The sequence below is a fragment of the Gopherus flavomarginatus genome, chromosome 6 (assembly GCF_025201925.1).
Source record: "Gopherus flavomarginatus isolate rGopFla2 chromosome 6, rGopFla2.mat.asm, whole genome shotgun sequence".
NCBI lineage: Eukaryota > Metazoa > Chordata > Testudines > Testudinidae > Gopherus > Gopherus flavomarginatus.
In genome coordinates, this window is record NC_066622.1 from 16,857,141 (window position 1) to 16,876,457 (window position 19,317).

Genomic DNA, 19,317 nt, shown 5'->3' on the forward strand with positions numbered 1-19,317 from the left:
TGTGCATGGAAAGCAGCACTAGGTCTAAATCGGGGATTGACAATGAAATATGGACATGTGATATGCTAGATGAGCATCCATACTGAAGACAATTGTGCGATTTTTTTAACCAATCCTTTGGCATATCACGTTATTGGCTTTACAGAAGTGGTGATGAAGGAGAGAAATACATACGTGTGTGTGTGTGTGTGTGTATACACCCTCCCCCACAAACACACACACACCTCTGCCCCGATATAATGCTGTCCTCAGGAGCAAAAAAATCTTGCCGTGTTATAGGTGAAACCGTGTTATAGGTGAAACCGTGTTATATTGAACTTGCTTTTATCCGCTGGAGTGCACAGCCCCACCTCCCTCCCCGAGCACTGCTTTACCACGTTATACCTGAATTCATGTTATATCAAGTTGCGTTATATCGGGGTAGAGGGGTGTGTGTGTGTGTATGTATGTATGTGTGTATATATACACATAAATAAATCTGCTTTCTTCAGCAACTAAGGAAGTGTTTCAAGTAAGGAGTGAATAATTTTGATGCCAAATGTTCCTACAATAATCTTGGTTCCCAATTTACTATGTGTTGTTTTTTTTTGGGCGGAGGGGGAATGTTCTCTGAGAATGCAATGATTTTGATTTGGCTTGAGCGCTCCTTTAATATACCTGCTTGTTTGAAATGTTTGCTATCCCAGAGGAACAGTTTTAAAATTTTTACCCTGCATAATTGATTGATCTCTTCCTTTTAAGGCTTGGATAGCTTTCAAAGCAATGCGACATGCATTGATGTGACTTTGAGGAGGACATGTGTTTTACATGGCCTGAAAAAATGCCAAAAACTTCTCTTGCAAGGAGAATGACTACAGAGATGCCCAGATATATAGATGCGGTAAATAGATTTCCCATTTAGGAAAGTGACACTGCAAATTGCTTTTTTGAAGTAGGGATTGCTATTTAAAAAAAAATAAAAAAATCCAGATCCTTTGCTGACTTTCATACTCTTCAGGGGAAAGACAATAGAATCACTATAATGTCCTCTCATAGAATACCAGTCTTTAAAGGGGCAAAAACTACTTGCAACAGTCTGATTGGTTTTGTCTCAATTGCAAAATTTTCAAGGAACCATTAAGCTGGGGAGGAAGAAGGGAGAAAGAGCAGGGTTCACTAATCCATGATGTAAGAAGGATGTGAGGCCCTCCAACCTTGTGACTTTCCTGGAATCCATTGGAAAAATCCAGAAAATTTCTAGGACTCCAGAAACGGCTGAGTTTCTCATGTGTGTATGTGTGTCTTGGACTTTCCATTCTATTCTGAGATCTCTGGAAACCAGTTTTGATCTGGAGTCAGGCTGCTAGTAACTCCCCGAGGACACTGAGTGGCTGGGAGTGTAGTGTGGTAATCCATGGTAATGAATGCTGCCATCAACTCTGTTAATTTTTGATGATATCTTCTGGGTTTGCAGAAGACTTTTCGATGCCACCTACAGCAGTTGTGACCCAGCAAAATCCCCGTTGTCCATTTACACCTTTTAAATCTGCAAGTATTGTGGACTTGTCTACTCTTTTATAAGTGTTGTCATTTTAATTATGCCAGGATAGTTAAAGTGGCAAATACCTCCCCTAACGTGGACACAGTTACACCTTGACAGCTTATTCCAGTGGAAAGTGAAATAAACCCTGTCCGCATAATGAATCTCATCAAGTAGAGCTTGATAAACTGGTGGGAAACTGTCTTCATACTGTACACAATTGAGATTTCAAAAATAATTACCATCCCCAATTGAGACAAAAATCAAAATAATGAAAACTTTCCAAACCTAAAATCTGGATTGGGGGAGGGGAGGGAAACATTCAGCCAAAACGTTTCATTTCAATAATTTTGAAATGTTCTGTTTTGATTTCTACCATTTTACTATATTAGCTTAAATATGAAACTATTGTTTTGAACTGGAAAACAATTTTTTTCATTAAAGTCAAAACATAAGAATGTTTTGACAACCTCAAAACAATTTTTCAAGTCAAGAAATTAGACTAAACTGACTGTTTCATGCAAGAAGTTTCATCTTTGATAAATTGGTGTTTTTAATGACATGCTTAATCAAAAAATTTCTGATCAGCTCTAAGAGTAGGCTGGCTGCATCCACACTAGGGCCTTTATTGACATAACTGCATCAAAAAATCATCCCCCTCCTCCCAACCCAACAGAGTTATGCCAATGAAAACCTTAGCGTAGAAAAGTCCTCAAATTCCCACTGTCACATAGTGAGACTTCAGTGGGATCAGGTGGAATAGTGATTATGACAGACTGGCTTCCTGCCTGCAAGAGAAGGACTGAGTACATGAAGATGTGAGACATTCATTTTTGTGGTGGTTTTCAAGGAGCAGCACCATGAATGAGCAGGCTCTTTTAAAGAGAGGAAGGACAAAGTCCTTGCTTCAAAGGGATGATTATTAGCAGTGTCGCCCATTGTCGCTCTTTATGATGAGTGTTGTGATATTTAATGTTATCTTTAAAACTGCAGCTTCTGGAGTCTTGTGATTTCATGAGAATCACAACTTTCATTTAAAAATTAGTTTCTAGCTATCATGGTTGTGGGGAAAAAGTGACTCCTGAAAGTCTCAAACACCAGACAAGAAATAAAGACACCATATATTTTTAAAATCTTCTTATTTTTAAGTCACTCCTGATTTTCATGGGTCTGACTCACTTTTAAACACTTTGGGTTGGCAATACTGACCATATATGTCAACATTAAGTTTAATGGCTTGAATGACAGATGTATGATGGTCTCTCTCTTCTAAATATATGCTACATAGACGTACACTGTTTGTGGCACATCTTTTATTTTCCTAAATGTGTCTGGTACACAATTTGGTTCTCACAACTAAAATAGCTTGCCAGTATTTAGTGACATTCTGATTTTGTCTTGTTCGTGTAATTTGTTACTGAAACTATCCTCCTAGCAGAAGCATTTGTGGCTTGAAATGCTGACCAAATATAAAATGAAGAGCCCAATATTTTGAACAGTTAAATTATTTCTTCCTATTTATCCTGCATGGTACTAAATACCAGACCAGTGCTGTTTTATGTAAGTGCCCTGTATTCATCAAAATAGTTGAAAATTCAGTCTCTTTGTATACACTCTAGGGCTTTTTTTTTTCTTAGTTTTAGCTTAATGTTTTTTTAAAGAAATGTTTCCAAAGCCCATTGAGATCCTGGTATGGGAGATGACTTACATTGTAAGTGCATCCACTATTACTGTACTGTGGTGCCTGCTGTTATAACTGTTGCTTTAATAATGGGTCTGTTTCCACAAAGCATATTACTACTGAGTTTACTTTCAGAAGTTAATATTTGGGGCCTCGTATTTAGCCCTTGGGCATGTGCACGTCTGCCTTTGTGCCAAATGCACATTTACTCTGCGCACACATGTGCAAACCTCTTGAGACTGCATCCGACAAAGTGGGTATTCACCCATGAAAGCTCATGCTCCAATACATCTGTTAGTCTATAAGGTGCCACAGGACTCTTTGCTGCTTTTACAGATCCAGACTAACACGGCTACCCCTCTGACTCTTGAGACTATTCAGCCCTGTGTGTATGACATCCTCTTCAGCCATATATGCATGCAAAGTCAGGGCTTTGTATATTCACAAAGGGTCTGAAAATCAGGCCTTGAATATGGGCAGAAATGTAGCAGACAAAATAGTAGATTAAAGCCCCAATGTTCCAATGAGTTCTGCACAAGGGTTTGATCGCATGATTGATCCTATATGTTAAGTCTTTTGTTCCTATGGTGATCTATTCAGTCCAGTATCTTGTCTCTGACAGTGGACAGCAACTGATGCTTCAGAGGAAGTTGCCAAAATGCCACAGGAGGCAGACATAGGATAATTTGTCCAGAAGGAAAATCTCGTCATAGTCCCTCATGGTTAGAGATTGGTTTAATCTCTGACACATGAGGTTTTGTATCCCTTTGAATGCTACTTTTTGGTTAAGCAATAACTATTTTAACTCTGGGATATAGAATAGGACATGGAATCCAAGAGCTCAGAAGATGGAAAAAATGAGATGTATGTAATTATCCAAACATTAAGATAAATGTAGACCTCTAAGCAAAGCTGAGGTTGGTTCTTATTGTATCTAAACTGGTCCATACATCTATTATATTCTTGCATATAGTACCATAGACCATATGCGGCAATATGAAATTGGCCCAGGTTAAGTGGTGGTTCAGCATAAGTATACATTCACTACTTCTGTAGATTTAAAATAGATCCTTAATATTGATTTTTATTATTGATTGTTTAATATTGTATCCAATAAAAATAAGCTCTATCAAAAGGCCCATAGATGTTATTTCCTCAGAGACAACAAACCTCGATGCCAACTCTGCCCACATATCTACACCAGCGACACCATCACAGGACCTAACCAGATCAGCCACACCATCACTGGTTCATTCACCTGCACATCCACCAATGTAATATACGCCATCATATGCCAGCAATGCCCCTCTGCTATGTACATCGGCCAAACTGGACAGTCTCTACGGAAAAGGATAAATGGACACAAATCAGACATTAGGAATGGCAATATACAAAAACCTGTAGGAGAGCACTTCAACCTCCCTGGCCTCACTATAGCAGACCTTAAGGTGGCCATCCTGCAGCAAAAAAACTTCAGGACCAGACTTCAAAGAGAAACTGCTGAGCTTCAGTTCATCTGCAAATTTGACACCATCAGCTCAGGATTGAAAAAAGACTGTGAATGGCTTGCCAACTACAGAACCAGTTTCTCCTCTCTTGGTTTTCACACCTCAACTGCTAGAACAGGGCCTCATCCTCCCTGATTGAACTGACCTCGTTATCTCTAGCTTGCTTGCTAGCATATATATACCTGCCCCTGGAAATTTCCACTACATGCATCTGAGGAAGTGGGTATTCACCCACGAAAGCTCATGCTCCAAGACGTCTGTTAGTCTATAAGGTGCCACAGGATTCTTTGCTGCTTTTACAGATCCAGACTAACACGGCTACCCCTCTGATACTTTCCTCAGAGAATTTGCTGCTTTTTCTAACACTGGGGGCCATAAACAGACATTGTAACTCATTCTGAGTTAAGGATCAGAGACTTTTTTACTGGCTTCAATGCCAAAATCATTATTTGCTTGATGCCAGATAATCAGGAGCCCTGGCTCAAGTTCTACCATTGACTTCAACCAAAAAATTAATTGCTTGTACCACATCCATTCATTTAGTATGAAACTATCTCCAGCTGTATTGTCATGCTATGCTACCAGTTTTTAAAAATATTGTTTTATTTATATTATCTTATTTGCTTCCACTAGTCTGTTTGTTTGTTTATTTAATTATAAGGACTATGCTGGTTAGCTGCATAAAAACCAGTGACAGTGTTTAGAGTTTGTTTTGTTTTAAACTCTATCTTCAACAACAGCTACAGGGCCAGATCCTTGGCTAGGGTACATATCTGTAGTTTCACTGAAAGATGCCAGCTGTTATGCTGACTTTTTGGCAATTGATTGCCTTCTGTTATGAGACAACTGGACATGGGGAAATCAGTGGGCGTGAGATACCTTGACTTTAGCAAAGCTTTAGATACAGTCTCCCACAGTAGTCTTGCCAGCAAGCTTAAAAAAGTATGGATTGGATGAATGGACTATAAGGTGGATAGAAAGCTGGCTAGATCGTCGGGCTTAACCGGTAGTGATCAACAGCTTGACGTATAGTTGGCAGCCACTATCAAGCAGAGTGCCCCAGGGACTGGTCATGGGGCCGGTTTTGTTCCAGATCTTTGTTAATGATTTTGATGATGAGATGGGTTGCACCTTCAGCAAGTTCGCAGATGGCACTCAGCTAGGGGGGAGAGATAGATATGCTGGAGGGTTGGGATAGGGTCCAGAATGACCTAGACAAATTGGTGGATTGGGCCAAAAGAGAGATGATGAGGTTTGACAAGTGCAGAGTCCTGCACTTGTGACAAAAGAATCCCATGCATTGCTACAGGCTGGGTACCGACTGGCTAAGCAGCAGTTCTGCAGAAAAGGACCTGAGGATTATAGTGGATCAGAAGCTGCATATGAGTCAATGGTGTGCCCTTCTTGCCAAGAAGGCTAACAGCATATTGGGGTGTGTTAGTAGGAGCATTGCCAGCAGATTGAGGGAAGTGATTATTCCCCACTATTTGGTGCTGGTGTGATCAAGTCTGGAGTATTGCATCCAGTTTTGTGCCCCCCACTAGAGAAAGGATGTGGACAAATTGGAGAGAGTCCAGAGGAAGGCAACAAAAATGATTAGGGGGCTGGGACACACAACTTATATGGAGAGGCAGAGAGAACTGGGGTTATTTAGTCTGCAGAAGAGTGAGGGAGGAGTTGATAGCAGCCTTCAACTACCTGAAGGGGGTTGCCGAAGAGGATGGAGCTAGGCTGTTCTCAGTGGTGGCAGATGACAAACAAGAAGGAATGGTCTGAAGTTGCAGTGGGGGATTCTACTTTGGATATTAAGAAACACTATTTAATTAGGAGGGTGGTGAAGCACTGGAATGGGTTACCTAAGGAGGTAGTGGAATCTCCATCCTCAGAGGTTTTTAAGGCCTGGATTGACAAAGCCCTGGCTAGGATGATTTAGTTGGGGTTGGTCATGCTTTGGACAGGGAGTTGGACTAGATAACCTCCTGAAGCCTCTTCCAACCCTGATCTACTATGATTTTATGAACATCTGAACCTATCCAACAGAGATAGGATGATAGATTCAGCCAATTTGACAGAGAAGTTAGAAGGACCCATTTTTTTATATACATTTAACTCATCACTCACCATTCAGCTTTAGCTTTAAGGTTTCTAAATTGTCTTTCCTAAAAATAAATCTCACACTGATTTTCATACCCAAGTCCATGTTTCTTTTTTTTTTTTATACTAGCATAGCAGAAAGGGTTCATCCTCTCTATATGGTAGACATGAGCATTCCCACAGATCTACTCTAGATTGAAGGGAGTACAACTTACTATGTTTGTACAATGCCTAGCACAACAGGGGTGGATTTTATTGGCCTCTAGGCAGTGCCGTAGTATATTCATCCCCATTTAAAAGAAGATTAAACATCTTTCAGGAGTTGGAATAGCTCTCAGCAGCAGTGCTGCTCTGAAGTTATGGCTGAAGCAATGACAAGAGAGTTCTTTCTCAACTTGGGCATCAATCAGCAGCTATGGGGTTAGGGCTACCCAATGTTCCTAACCGTATCCCCTTCCATATATAAGGCTCAGGTTCATTTAGGCTCTACTGGAGCAAGACTCATTTATTTGTCCAATGAAGCCCTTTTTTTATTTCATCTTGTCACTGCTTTAGGGTTCAGGCAGGACAAACCTTTCCCCGATCACCTAAATTTACTACTCTGAGCCAGATTTTAATCTGTGACCTAGAGACGTAAGTTTCCATTTATCTCATCACTTAAGTTGTACATCAGTTGTACAAAATTAGTTTTCTGAGATCTTGTATATAAAAGATATATCGGATTGTCAACCATCTAGGGTTGGCCTGAGGTCTCCCAGAATCGTCATTGATCTCCCAGTGACTATTGATCTCCCAGTGACTATTGAAAACAATCAGGGAGATTTTAATAGGATATTTTAAGAAAATAACATTACATTGTGGAGGGATGGGGGGAAATCTCATGGAATAGCTTCAGAGTTGACAACCCTAAAGGTATAGCACTTTTTTTTAAAAAAGACGTTGAGCATTTGCAGCCATTTAATCTGTAATGCGTACTAGCACCTATTTGATATTTCTTCATCAGAGATCAAAGGATCCAGTACAGAACTGTTGTGTCAAACAGTATTCCCAGACCTGTCAAGTCTTGCATGAGCTGCATTAAGTGTAAGTTGTCCCACTGGGCTGGATTCATCAGTGCCTGCTGGCCCCAAGCTCCTGTCCATTGCTCCTCTCTGGCTGCAGCTCAGCCATCTGTGTCTGACTCCCAGCATGTAGTCTCCCTGCTTCCTGTGTGCATGGTCTGAAAACCCTGGATTTAGGCTCCAATCATCTGCAGTTGGAACCATTTTCCTGCAGCTCTTCTCATCTCCCAACCCCTCCCCTCACTGTGGTGAGTCCTCCAACTGTCAGCTGAGCCTTGCTGCCTCCCCTATTGTGTTCAATCTCAACCTCCTTTCAGATGCCAAATCTTCTGGAAACCCCTACTATGAAAAGCTGATTTCCCCTCTTACACTCACCCTTCAGCTGCCAAACCGACTGGCATCCACAGCTTCCAGTAACAAACGCCCCCACAGATATGTCTCATGCACTCAAGGTTTTGCATCATGAGTTCATTTTCCTGCTATGCAAAACCATGGTAAAATGTCAAGTGTGCCAATACATGGTGTAAAAATGCACTGACCTTTGTGGGTTCCCTGTATGTCTTTAATATTATATGTAGTTGTGTGTTCATATGTATTAAAAATGGAAATGCAAAAATCCCACCCTGCATATCCTCCTCCTAGTAACAGGAACAATAATGGCTCAATTCACATCATATTGAGTTAAAAATCTATTAGTGCTGGGAGCACAATTCTCCAGCTATGCCAATTTAAGACTTGTAAAGAAAATATCCAGTGATAGTCGAGGGCTGTAATCTTTCCTAGTACACTGTATAGCACAAAAATGACTAGTGGATATTCATTTCAATACTATGTTTGTTTCCATCCTAACTAGAGTATGTAGAAGAAGAGAAGGAAATTTGCTCTTTCCACTACTTAAATCAATACTGTTATCAAATGGTACAAACATCCTATTGGGTGTTAGGTTTTTTGGCTGTGTAATGTTGCCAGTCATTTGGTACAGATTACAGACACAATTTAAACATGATTTGGGATATTTTGATCCTAACCTTCTGCCAAAAGACTGGTGGAGGAGAAATGAGTCTTGATTTTTTTTTCCATTGGACACAGTCTCTTTTTTTTGGCTTGGAAACCACTCTGCATCTTAATCTGGGTTTTTCCCACTGTACTTATAGAACTGGTATGTGGATGGTCATAAATGATGGGATAGTCTCTGGCACAGTCAGAGCTTAATCTGTTAAAGGCCTTTGTAAATGATCCAGCAGGGAAGCAAAGTGGGAACCTGTGGAGGGTGTGTAGCTACAGAGGGATACACTCATGCTGGTCTTCATTATTCAAAGTGGTATCACCTGGTGATGTACAGTGCTTCAATACCATGATGAAAGGCTCCTTACAAGTACATGAAATGAGTAGAAGCGCTAAATGCATAGATTACCATTCCTTGTCTGAGAGGACAGTAAATGATTGGGTGAGGGAGGCTGACTGCATGTGGTCAATGGGAATAACACAGGAAAAGGATGAGCTAGATAATGACTATAGGGTTTGTCAAGGTTTCTTCCCCACTCTGAACTTTAGGGTACAAATGTGGGGACCTGCATGGACACTTCTAAGCTTAATTACTAGCTTAGATCTGGTTACTCTGCCACCATCCAGAAATTTCAGTGTCTGGAGCACATCCTGTCCTCCCAAAACTCTCCCCTCCCTGGGTGGCCTTGAGGGACTTCACCAATTCCCTGGTGAACACAGATCCAAACCCCTTGGATCTTAAAACAAGGAGAAATTAACTATCTCCCCTCCTTTCCCCCACCAATCCCTGATGAGTCCAGATCCAATCCCCTTAGATCTTAAAACAAGGAAAAATCAATCAGGTTCTTAAAAAGAAAGCTTTTAATTAAAGAAGAAAGGTAAAAATCATCTCTGTAAAATCAGGATGGAAAATACTTTACAGGGTAATCAAATTCGTATAGCCCAGAGGAACCCCCTCTAGCCTTAGATTCAAAGTTACAGCAAACAGAGGTAAAATCCTCTCAGCAAAAAAAAACCCACGACATTTACAAGTTGAGAAAACTAATCCGCCTTGCCTGGTTGTTACTTACAATTTTGAAACATGAAAGACTGATTCAGAAAGATTTGGAGAGCCTGGATTGACATTTGGTCCCTCTTAGCCCCATGAGCGAACAACACCCAAAACAAAGAGCACAAACAAAGACTTCCCTCCACCAAGATTTGAAAGTATCTTGTCCCTTTATTGGTCCTCTGGTCAGGTCTCAGCCAGGTTCACTGAGCTTCTTAACCCTTTACAGGTAAAAGAGGCATTAACCCTTAACTATCTGTTTATGACAGGGTTAAAAATTAAAGATGGGGAAATTCAAAACTGATAAATATCCATATTACATGTAATAAAACTGTGGAACTCCTTGCCATATGAAGTCATTGAGGCAAGGACTTAAGATTCAGAAAGGAACTGGATGTTTACATGCATCTCAAGAATATCCGGTTATTAATATAACAATCTGTGATAAGGATATTAAATATCTGGTTTAACTGTGAAGCAAATCTCTAACTAGACTATCATGAGGGCTGTCTATCCCACATCTTCCACATGTGCAATTCTTGCACCACCTCCTGAAGCATCTGATGTGGGCCACTGTTGGAGACAGAATACTGAACCAGATGGATGTTGGGTCTGATCCAGTCTGGCAACTCCTATGTTCCTATGACTGGGTATCGGACATTTCATATAAAGTTATGTAGACTATTTTCTGAGGTGACAGGTTGTAGGGAAAAGGAGCATAAGGTAGGCAGCAGATGGTCTTACTGTATCTGTGTGAGGATAGGTATGGTGACTGTAGCTGCAGATTTTCCAACTACAAGTATTCAAAAATAATTATTTTCTTAAATTAAGACTGAAAAATGTTTCTCTGTATTTGCTGTCTGGTTTTTGAGTGTTTAGGATAGGGCTCAGTCATGTTTTCAAGATTTTTCTCCACTGCTGCAAGGGCTAGATATTTACTTTCTTCTCTTAGTCAATTGATTCCGAATGCTGGAGACTTAGGTAAAACACTAGTTGTTATCATTAGAGCAGCCCCACTCTGTGTGGGAATAGGTAGGAGGGCATAAGAAGGTAGCAGTTGATGTTAACAACCTGTGTGTGTGTGTGTGTGTGTGTAATAGTGTAAAGGTGAACAAGGTAGGCATTCGATTGAGATACACCTGAACTGACTAATAGGCTAGGTTATATGAGTGAGGGATGATGAAGGGGCAGTAGGTGGTTGTAATTTGTTTGGGAGGTGGGCACATGTCAGAAACTGTGGGCAGCAGTTGAGTTGCCTATAGAGATGTGAAATTCCCACTGACACTTTTGGCCTCATCTCTTACCAGATCTGGATAACTGTTTATGCCACCATCCCAGGCTCTCCTGCTTCCTCCACTTAAGCTGACACCTTGTCCCAATTGTGTCAATGTGATGATGAGCAATAATTAAACTACATATAAACAGAAAGAGAAGAGGGGAAAAAATCCCACACCTGAACCACCCCATGAGTTAATATTTTTTGTCTGAGGGGGCTCACTTTGCTTTAATAAGAAATCAAACTTTTAAATATTGTAAATCTGGGAGTAGCTGACATACAGCTGATGAATATTGAGCATTTTAGTCACTGAATAATTTTTTGAATCAGAGGGTCTAGGGATGTGTGTGTGTTTAGTTTATTTTTATTTTATTTTTTTAAATTGTAACCAGATAAAGTGAAATCACAAGAAATTATTTGTCCCAGAATCTGCATCCTCCCAAATTTTAGCCCCAAACATCGTATTCAAAAAATCCACCTCAATCCTGCTGGGTACTACCCTTTTTGACCCCGTTTTCCAAATTTCACTACATGAAGAGAGCAATACATCTTTACTGGAAATTCTGGCCCCTCAACAGCATCAGCTACATATATATCTAGCCCCTGAATTCATCAGTTTTTGCTAAATGCTACTGTTTAAATAGAGTAAAAATGTAGCAGTTACTAGTGCACTCAAAAATGCAGACCATGTTCCAAATTAGTGCATGTATTCAGCATCCAAATCCCCTCAATTTCAGAAATCTAATCTCAGAATTAGTCTCAGATCTAGACCTCAGTTCATCTAATGCTTGTATTCAGTGCACTGACTCTCCCCCCGCCCCCCCCCCAAGGCATCTAGGGGTGTAAAAACAGATCTTCCATTTAAAATTTATGAAAGACATATCTGAATCCCCTAGACTGTTTTTAAAATATCAATCAAGAGTTTGGCTAAAACCACATTTAATATGATCATCCACATCTGCTAGACCAGTTTTACTGAAATATTTCAATTTTATGGAATGAAATTTGGCAATGTCTGAGGGATGAGAGGAATGTCAGATATGGGTTGTTGTGGCTTCAGTGAAAGGCAGTGTAATTGGATCTGATTTATCTGCTGGCTAAATAAAGGTAGAAGTTGGGGGATCTGGGGAATGGACACAACCCTGCTGTTTCTTCAGTCATATCTGGATTTGTCAAGTGCTCCTGTACCAGGATGTATCTGGGCCAGGTTATTGTAGTGGACTAGAAGCAGCTATACTTGTATTTTAAATATGCAATAGACTGTAGAGTTTTATGGCAAAAAATGTTCTCAATCTGGCAAGACCCAGGTACCATTAAATATATTTTGAGTTGCTCTTGCACTGGGAATGTGTCAAAGCATGGATTTGTCTGGTTTAGGAGGAGTGGTGACGTGTCTATTTTGACAATTTAAGGGATGGGCACCTAAATGATAGGCTCCAGGTGCTGGATATGAGGTGTCATAAACAGATAGTTAAGGGTTAATAGAACAGGAGTACTTCATGTCTCCTTTGACTGTAAAGGGTTAACAAGTTCAATGAGCCTGGCTGTCACCTGACCAGAGGACCAATCAGAGGACAGGATACTTTCAAATCTTGAGGGAGGGAAGTTTTTGTGTGTGCTGTTTGTGTTTGTTCTCTCTGGGTTCTGAGAATGACCAGACCTGCAACTAGATTTCTCTCCAATCTCTCTGATACAGTCTCTTATATGTCCAGAATAGTAAGTACTAGGTAGATAAAGCGAGTTAGGGTTATGTTTGTTTTCTTTATTTGCAAATGTATATTTGGCTGGAAGGAGTTCAAATATGTATTTTGCTGAAAGGATTTTAATTTGTACTTGTATACTTAGGCTGGGAGGGTATTCTCAGTGTCTATAGCTGAAAGACCCTATAACATATTCCATCTTAAATTTACAAAGATAATTTTTACTGTTTTTTCTTTCTTTAATTAAAAGCTTTTCTTGTTTAAGAACCTGATTGTTTTTTTATTCTGGTGAGACCCCAGGGGACTGGGTCTGGATCCACCAGGGAATTGGTGGGGAGAAAGGAGGGAAGGGGGGGAGAGAGGCTAATTTCTCTCTGTGTTAGGATTACTTTCTCAGGGAGAGTCTGGGAGGGGGAGAGAGAAGGAGGGGGGAAGGTGAATTTTCCTCTCTGTTTTAAGATTCAAGGAGTTTGAATCACAGTGATCTTCCAGGGTAACCCAGGGAGGGGAAGCCTGGGAGAGGCAAGGGTGAGGGAAAGGGTTTACTTTCCTTGTGTTAAGATCCAGAGGGTCTTGTGGTGCTGTTATGCCAGGATGCATCAAGGTCAAGATTCTTTGTGCAGTAGAAGCAGCTACACTTGCCAGAAACTGGCAGGATTCAACTATCAGGTTTTTGATATCAGCACATTTTTGCCACCGTGGGAGCAGAAAGCCTGGAATCTGTGCCAGGATCAGGAATTTTGTGGTGAGATCTGGCTCTTTTAATGCACTCGCAGCTGCTAGACGTGCTCTTTATCTAGGCATTAGGATTTGGGGGGTAAATAAACATTATTGGGCAGCTCCGAGTGCCAGATTCAGAGTGTTTGTGACTAGATTCATCAGGGTTGGGATTCCTTTTTTTTTTCTTGTGACCTAGAAGTGGCTGGACTTGTTCTCTATTTTCATGGTACTATTTGGGGCCAAAAAATTGAGGATCCAGCAGGGTAGAGCCAGCTGTATATTTTCTCTCTCTCACGCGCGCGCACACAGACCCTCCACGCTGAAGATCCCGAGAGGGCAGTGAGCTGGCGGCGCGGGGGAATTAAACCCAGAGCACGGGGAGAGGCTGCGGTAGGCGCGGAGCGAGACCTAGCCCAGCCTCGGGAGCCCCCCATCCCCATCCCTCCTTCGCTGCCCGCCTGCCTCCAGCTACCTCAGCCCGCAGCTCTGCGTAATGACGCGCCGGGAGAGAACTGGAGAGCCAGGATGGGGAGGGTGAGAGCAGGAGGTGGGGAGAGTGGGAGGAGGAGAGCAGCCGAGCGACCATTTAAAGCGATAGCAAGCCCTTACCTTTCCCCAGTGCTGTGCCGCTGGAGATCGCAGCGGAGAAGCAGCAGCAGAGAGGGCGGAAGGCAGGAGCCGGACCTCCCCACCCTGTCCCCTCCCCACCCCACACACCCGAAGGGAATCTCCCCTCCTCTTCCCATGAAGGCGCAGGGGTGCCCCGCTGGCCACGCCAGGACATCTGGCCATCGCCCGAGCAGTGGCAGCACCATGATCCAGCTGGGGAGACTCTTCCATCTCCTGACTTTGATCAAGTTGCCCTGCTGCCTGCTGGAGTTTCTCCTCTCTGCGGTGGCTCACGGGCAGGAGATGTACGCCCCCCACTCCATCCGGATAGAGGGGGACATCACCCTGGGGGGGCTCTTCCCCGTCCACGCCAAGGGACCCACCGGAGTGCCTTGCGGGGACATCAAGAAAGAAAACGGCATCCATCGGCTCGAGGCGATGCTGTACGCGCTGGACCAGATCAACAGCGACCCGGACCTGCTGCCCAACGTGACGCTCGGGGCTCGGATCTTGGACACTTGTTCCAGGGACACCTATGCATTGGAGCAGTCGCTCACTTTTGTCCAGGCGCTGATCCAGAAGGACACCTCCGACGTGAGGTGCACCAATGGGGAACCACCGGTCTTTGTCAAGCCAGAGAAAGTAGTTGGAGTGATTGGGGCATCTGGAAGTTCAGTGTCCATTATGGTAGCGAACATCTTAAGGCTTTTCCAGGTAGGGGGTCCAGAGTCATCAGGTTGTTTGGAAGGGGAGGGGGACTTATTTGGGGTTTGTCATTGAAACGGATGGATTTATTGCTGTCTTCGTCGTCTCTACTCTACTGAGGCTTCTCCACTTGCACAGGGATAGCTGGGGCAGTTGCGATGCAATTTTTACTCTCTCCATTTTCATTTAGGTGTTTTTCATTTAATCCCCCTAAGAATTGTTCCCCTCCTACCCCCTACCTCTCTCTTTTAACAACGCCCCACCCCTCTCTATTCCACCGTGCATGACACTTTCTGGATTTATCGCCCCATTTACAAGAAGCAATCTGTGGAAAAAACAAGGCTGTGATTTAAATGGGTTTGCATTAGAGTGAAATATGGCTCGCCAAACATGCTTGAGAAAGGCAACGGGCGCGAGCACAAATGTTTTCAAACATGAAATATTAAAGGTTTTTGATGAGGACACATTTGTGTACCGCGGGTTCTGCCGAACAGCCCCCTCGATTAGTTCAGTATTAGTTTCACTGGGATTAGAGTGCACATCGCTGCAGCCAAGTGTGTGTGTGTGTGTGTGTATAATGAGAGAGCGAGAGAATATGTACATTTTTCATTTGATTTTTTCATTATTTCACTTGCCTTTTATTTTCCATTTTACAGCTGCAGAAGTCGATCTGTGTTTAGACATCTTCATCCATCTAAATGATAAGCCACAGTTTGATCTACTTTAAATGACATTTTTCTCCTCCCAGCTGGCAGTAGATAAACCAGAACTCCAGCTCGGAAATCATCTCGTTCTAAGCGAGATTCAAATATGGGAGGAAATGCAGTAACCCCCCGCCCCCGAGGGGGGGGGATAAATTGCAGTAACCTACCCCCGAAAAACCGAGCCCTAGCGCCTGTAACCCCTAGTCCATTTCAACCTCGGACTCTTTAAAACCCTGTCCAGACACGTAGGTGGGAGGCTGTAGGGACAGCGACTGCTGGATTGCTTCAGGCTTTAATTCCTCTCTCAAGTGCTAAAGGATGAGTTAAGAAGACGGATTAAAGGATTGGGGGGTGTGTATTGCTGCAGTGCTTTCTGTTTCTCTCCTCCCCGCTTCATTCATATATATGTCCCCATTATGTTAGTCCCTGTGCTGAAACCCCCCTGCATGGGTCCATGCGCTGCTGTATTTAAAGATTCAAAGAGGCAAGTCTCTCCCCAAGTTTTTCCTTTTGGACTTGTATCCAGGCAGTTGCTTTTCTCCTGCCTCATTGAAATCACCCCACCTCTGCGGCGAAGTGTGTATGGGGCTGGCAGGGGGAAGACAGCAAGTGATTTTAATTAACCTAAAACACAGCCTCTGCCAAAGAGTTTGCGAAGGGACCTGGCCCACGGAGCATCTCCATCATTCGGAGCTGCTTTCGGACGGGAGGCTGGATGATCCCCTTCTCTCTGCATGTGAAAGGATTGGGGAGGCTAGCAGGAGCTGGGAGCTTTCATGGCAGTGTGAGCAGCAGGGAGAAAAGCGCAAACCAGAGCTAGGCAGGGAGGGTGGAGCCAAAATGCCAAGTGCAGCACACTATCATTTTTAGTCTAATTTGCAAATTGCCACTGTTCGCCCAGGGTGGAGGAGCCAAATCTCGGGGTGGGGGTTGGGAGGGGGAGGGGCCAGGGCTACAGGTAGAATAGATGCATCAACTTGTAGCGTGCAAGTTGGCTCTCTGAGGCACCTCGCATTGTTTTTACGCTCTCTCTCGTATTTTCCACATCCTCCTTCGCCCCTGCGTTTTCCAGGTTCAGCCCGCCAAGAGATCGCATTGTAGGAGTATCGGTACCGGCCTAGAAAGAGGGTGGGGATGGCAGAGAGTGAGTGTGTGTTGGTGGAAGGGAGTGTAATGCAGACAGCCTGCAAGCGCCCGCCGCGCTCACAGGCTGTGCCCAGCCAGGCAGAGGGAAAGGGGGCGCCCAGGGCTGATGGAAAGAGGAGCTTGCCTCCGACCCGGTGCGGATCGCTCCGTGGTTCAGAACGGTTTCCATCCACCCCCCGGAAAAGGAATAAAAGCGAAGCGAGGAAGGCGCCTTCCTCTGCCTTCAACAAGTTCCAGCGGCTGGCTCGGGGGTCGCTCGCCGGCGCGTCCCGCAATGGGCCTTGTGTAGGGGAAGGTCGCAGCTCTTCGGTGCCTCGGGATTCCAGCGGGGAAGCGAAGTGCTGCCAGCCCGTGAGCGCCCATGGAGTGACAGTGACCCCCCCCAGCCAGAGAAATCATTGCTGGTACCAGGGTTTGTCGCGCCCCAACCCGAACCCTCCTAACTTTGTTTGCAACCGGCAATTTCCCCCTCTCCCCCGGGCTACAAACGGGGGAACTTCTAGGACTGTCATGGCAAATTCACTGTTCTGTTTCAGGAACTCATCGGGGCTCCTTTCTTACCATCTGCCTGCCAGTGTCAGGGGCAGTCCTCACCTACAAGACACAAACTGAGCACCTGATCATTGGTGTCCCTACCCCCTCCTCCTCCCCTCCATGGATTGAGAGTTGGATCGTCTTCTTTTTGCCACCCCTGGAAGAACATCAAGGAGCAATGTTTAGCTGAGATTCTCCTCTCCAGCCACCCCCGCCCAGCTCAAATATAAAATCCAATTTTGTACCACTTCTTAAATACAGGGCAGCATTAAAGCTGTAGATGCAACAATAGACCTGGGCGAAACTGGTCGGTCACACAACTGGCAGAAATACAAATAACTCTCTCTCTCTCTCTCTGTGTGTGTGTGTGTGTGTGTGTGTGTGTGTGTGTGTGTGTGTGAGAGAGAGAGAGAGAGAGAATTAGATATAGTGAGGGTTAATGAATTCAAGGCGTCTTACTGAATTATAACAGGGACACTGTGAAAAATAAATGATCATATGCTATATTAGAACTACAAGTGTGAAACATTTCATGTGGAGAATGCACATTAGAAAATGCTGAGGTCCTAGTTAAACAGTATTTGCTTTAGGCTCTCACAAGCAACTGTATCAAAATCAACCAGCCTACTTTATATATCATTCCAAAGCAAATCTTGGCACTGTGCTCCTTCTATGTAGGGAACCCATGTCTGTAAGATCTCCGGTACTGTTATGTAACTGAGTTTGAATGCATACAATAACATCTAACTTACTCATACATATTACAAAATATTTAGACATGTCCAGAATAATATGATTAAAGCTGTCCTTGAATTATAGCATGCTGAAAACAGGAAATTCTAAATATTGCTATGTAATTGTACCAACTACATATTTTACAGCGTGGTTCTGCTTTCCTTATCCATTTTCTCTCTCTCAGTATTTGTTGCATTTCAGAACATGTCATGTAGAGAGGATAGAATGGAAGATATATCTCTAAAAAGGGGGTTGGAAGAAGAAAATAGCGTAAATATGCAAACTAGCATTGGATGGGGAGAAAGTTTATCTTGGGGGAAACTTGTATAAATTCCCCAAGCAGCTTTAGCATATGCAGTCAGCACATACTCCACAGGTCACCGTAGGTTTCTCCGACCTTGGCAACATTACAGGGGTTATATTTTTAACATGGATGAACGGTTATTGAACATTTATTTTATGCACTAGGCACAAACAGGCTTTTCCTCAACATCATGCAGATCAGCTCTTTCTTTCCATCTGTTGAGGCTAGTGCAAAGAAAATCCCACTCATTGATGTTTCCATTTCCCTCACAGTACCTAGAGGAGAGCAGAGGATCTTGTATTTCACCCTTTATATTAGAACCATATTAATGCAGCCTATGCACAATTTGGTGCATATCACTAATGACTCCAGTGAGCTATATTTTGTGTGTGCCTATGGTCCCCACCACTCCTGGGAGAAGATTATACATGTAAATATGTGAATAAAGGTTTAGGATGCAGTTTTCTGTACTGTGCGTGATATCTGCTCTAGAGGTTTGGGAACATCACAAATGATACCATCAGGTGCATCAGCAAGGGTAAACAGTGTTTGTATGCTTCTCACTTTTAATTCACCCTAGCAGTTACTGTGGTGGAGGATGCTATTTTGTGAAAAATAATGTGGGTACATACACTGGGCAATTAACTTGCTCCTTTCCCCCACTTGCATACCACTCTACGAGCTTGTTTACCTGATGAGTTATTCTGGAATAGCTGTTCCTGATTTAATCCATGTTACCATCATGGAGTTAACTAACTTGAATAAGAGCATCCACACACAGAGTTAATGAATAGTTAGTCTACTTTAAAGTCACCATACCTTATCCTGCATTAACTTTCATGTGTAGACAACAGTTCATCTATCACTGATTTACACCATCATTAGAAACATAGTATGAATAATCTGGATATTTTATGTTTAGAATACTATGAATTGTGTTCTTGTTCCAGATCCAAGCACAGATCCCT

The 19,317-nt window shown here is 43.0% G+C and overlaps 1 protein-coding gene and 1 long non-coding RNA gene across 5 annotated transcripts in view; one reads left to right on the plus strand and one right to left on the minus strand.

The window, feature by feature from the left end:
* Positions 1-14,682, minus strand: part of LOC127053250 (uncharacterized) — a 34,973-nt gene extending 20,291 nt beyond the window's left edge. Inside the window, exon 1 of the long non-coding RNA XR_007774981.1 lies at positions 14,605-14,682. This is a non-coding gene — a long non-coding RNA (uncharacterized LOC127053250). The remainder of the gene's footprint in view (positions 1-14,604) is intronic.
* GRM7 (glutamate metabotropic receptor 7) overlaps positions 14,221-19,317 on the plus strand; it is a 549,943-nt gene continuing 544,846 nt past the window's right edge. For all 4 annotated transcript variants that reach the window (XM_050957328.1, XM_050957327.1, XM_050957325.1 and 1 more), the window contains exon 1: positions 14,221-14,935. In XM_050957328.1, the coding sequence (XP_050813285.1) occupies positions 14,357-14,935 (579 nt within the window). In that variant the 5' untranslated portion in view covers positions 14,221-14,356. The remainder of the gene's footprint in view (positions 14,936-19,317) is intronic.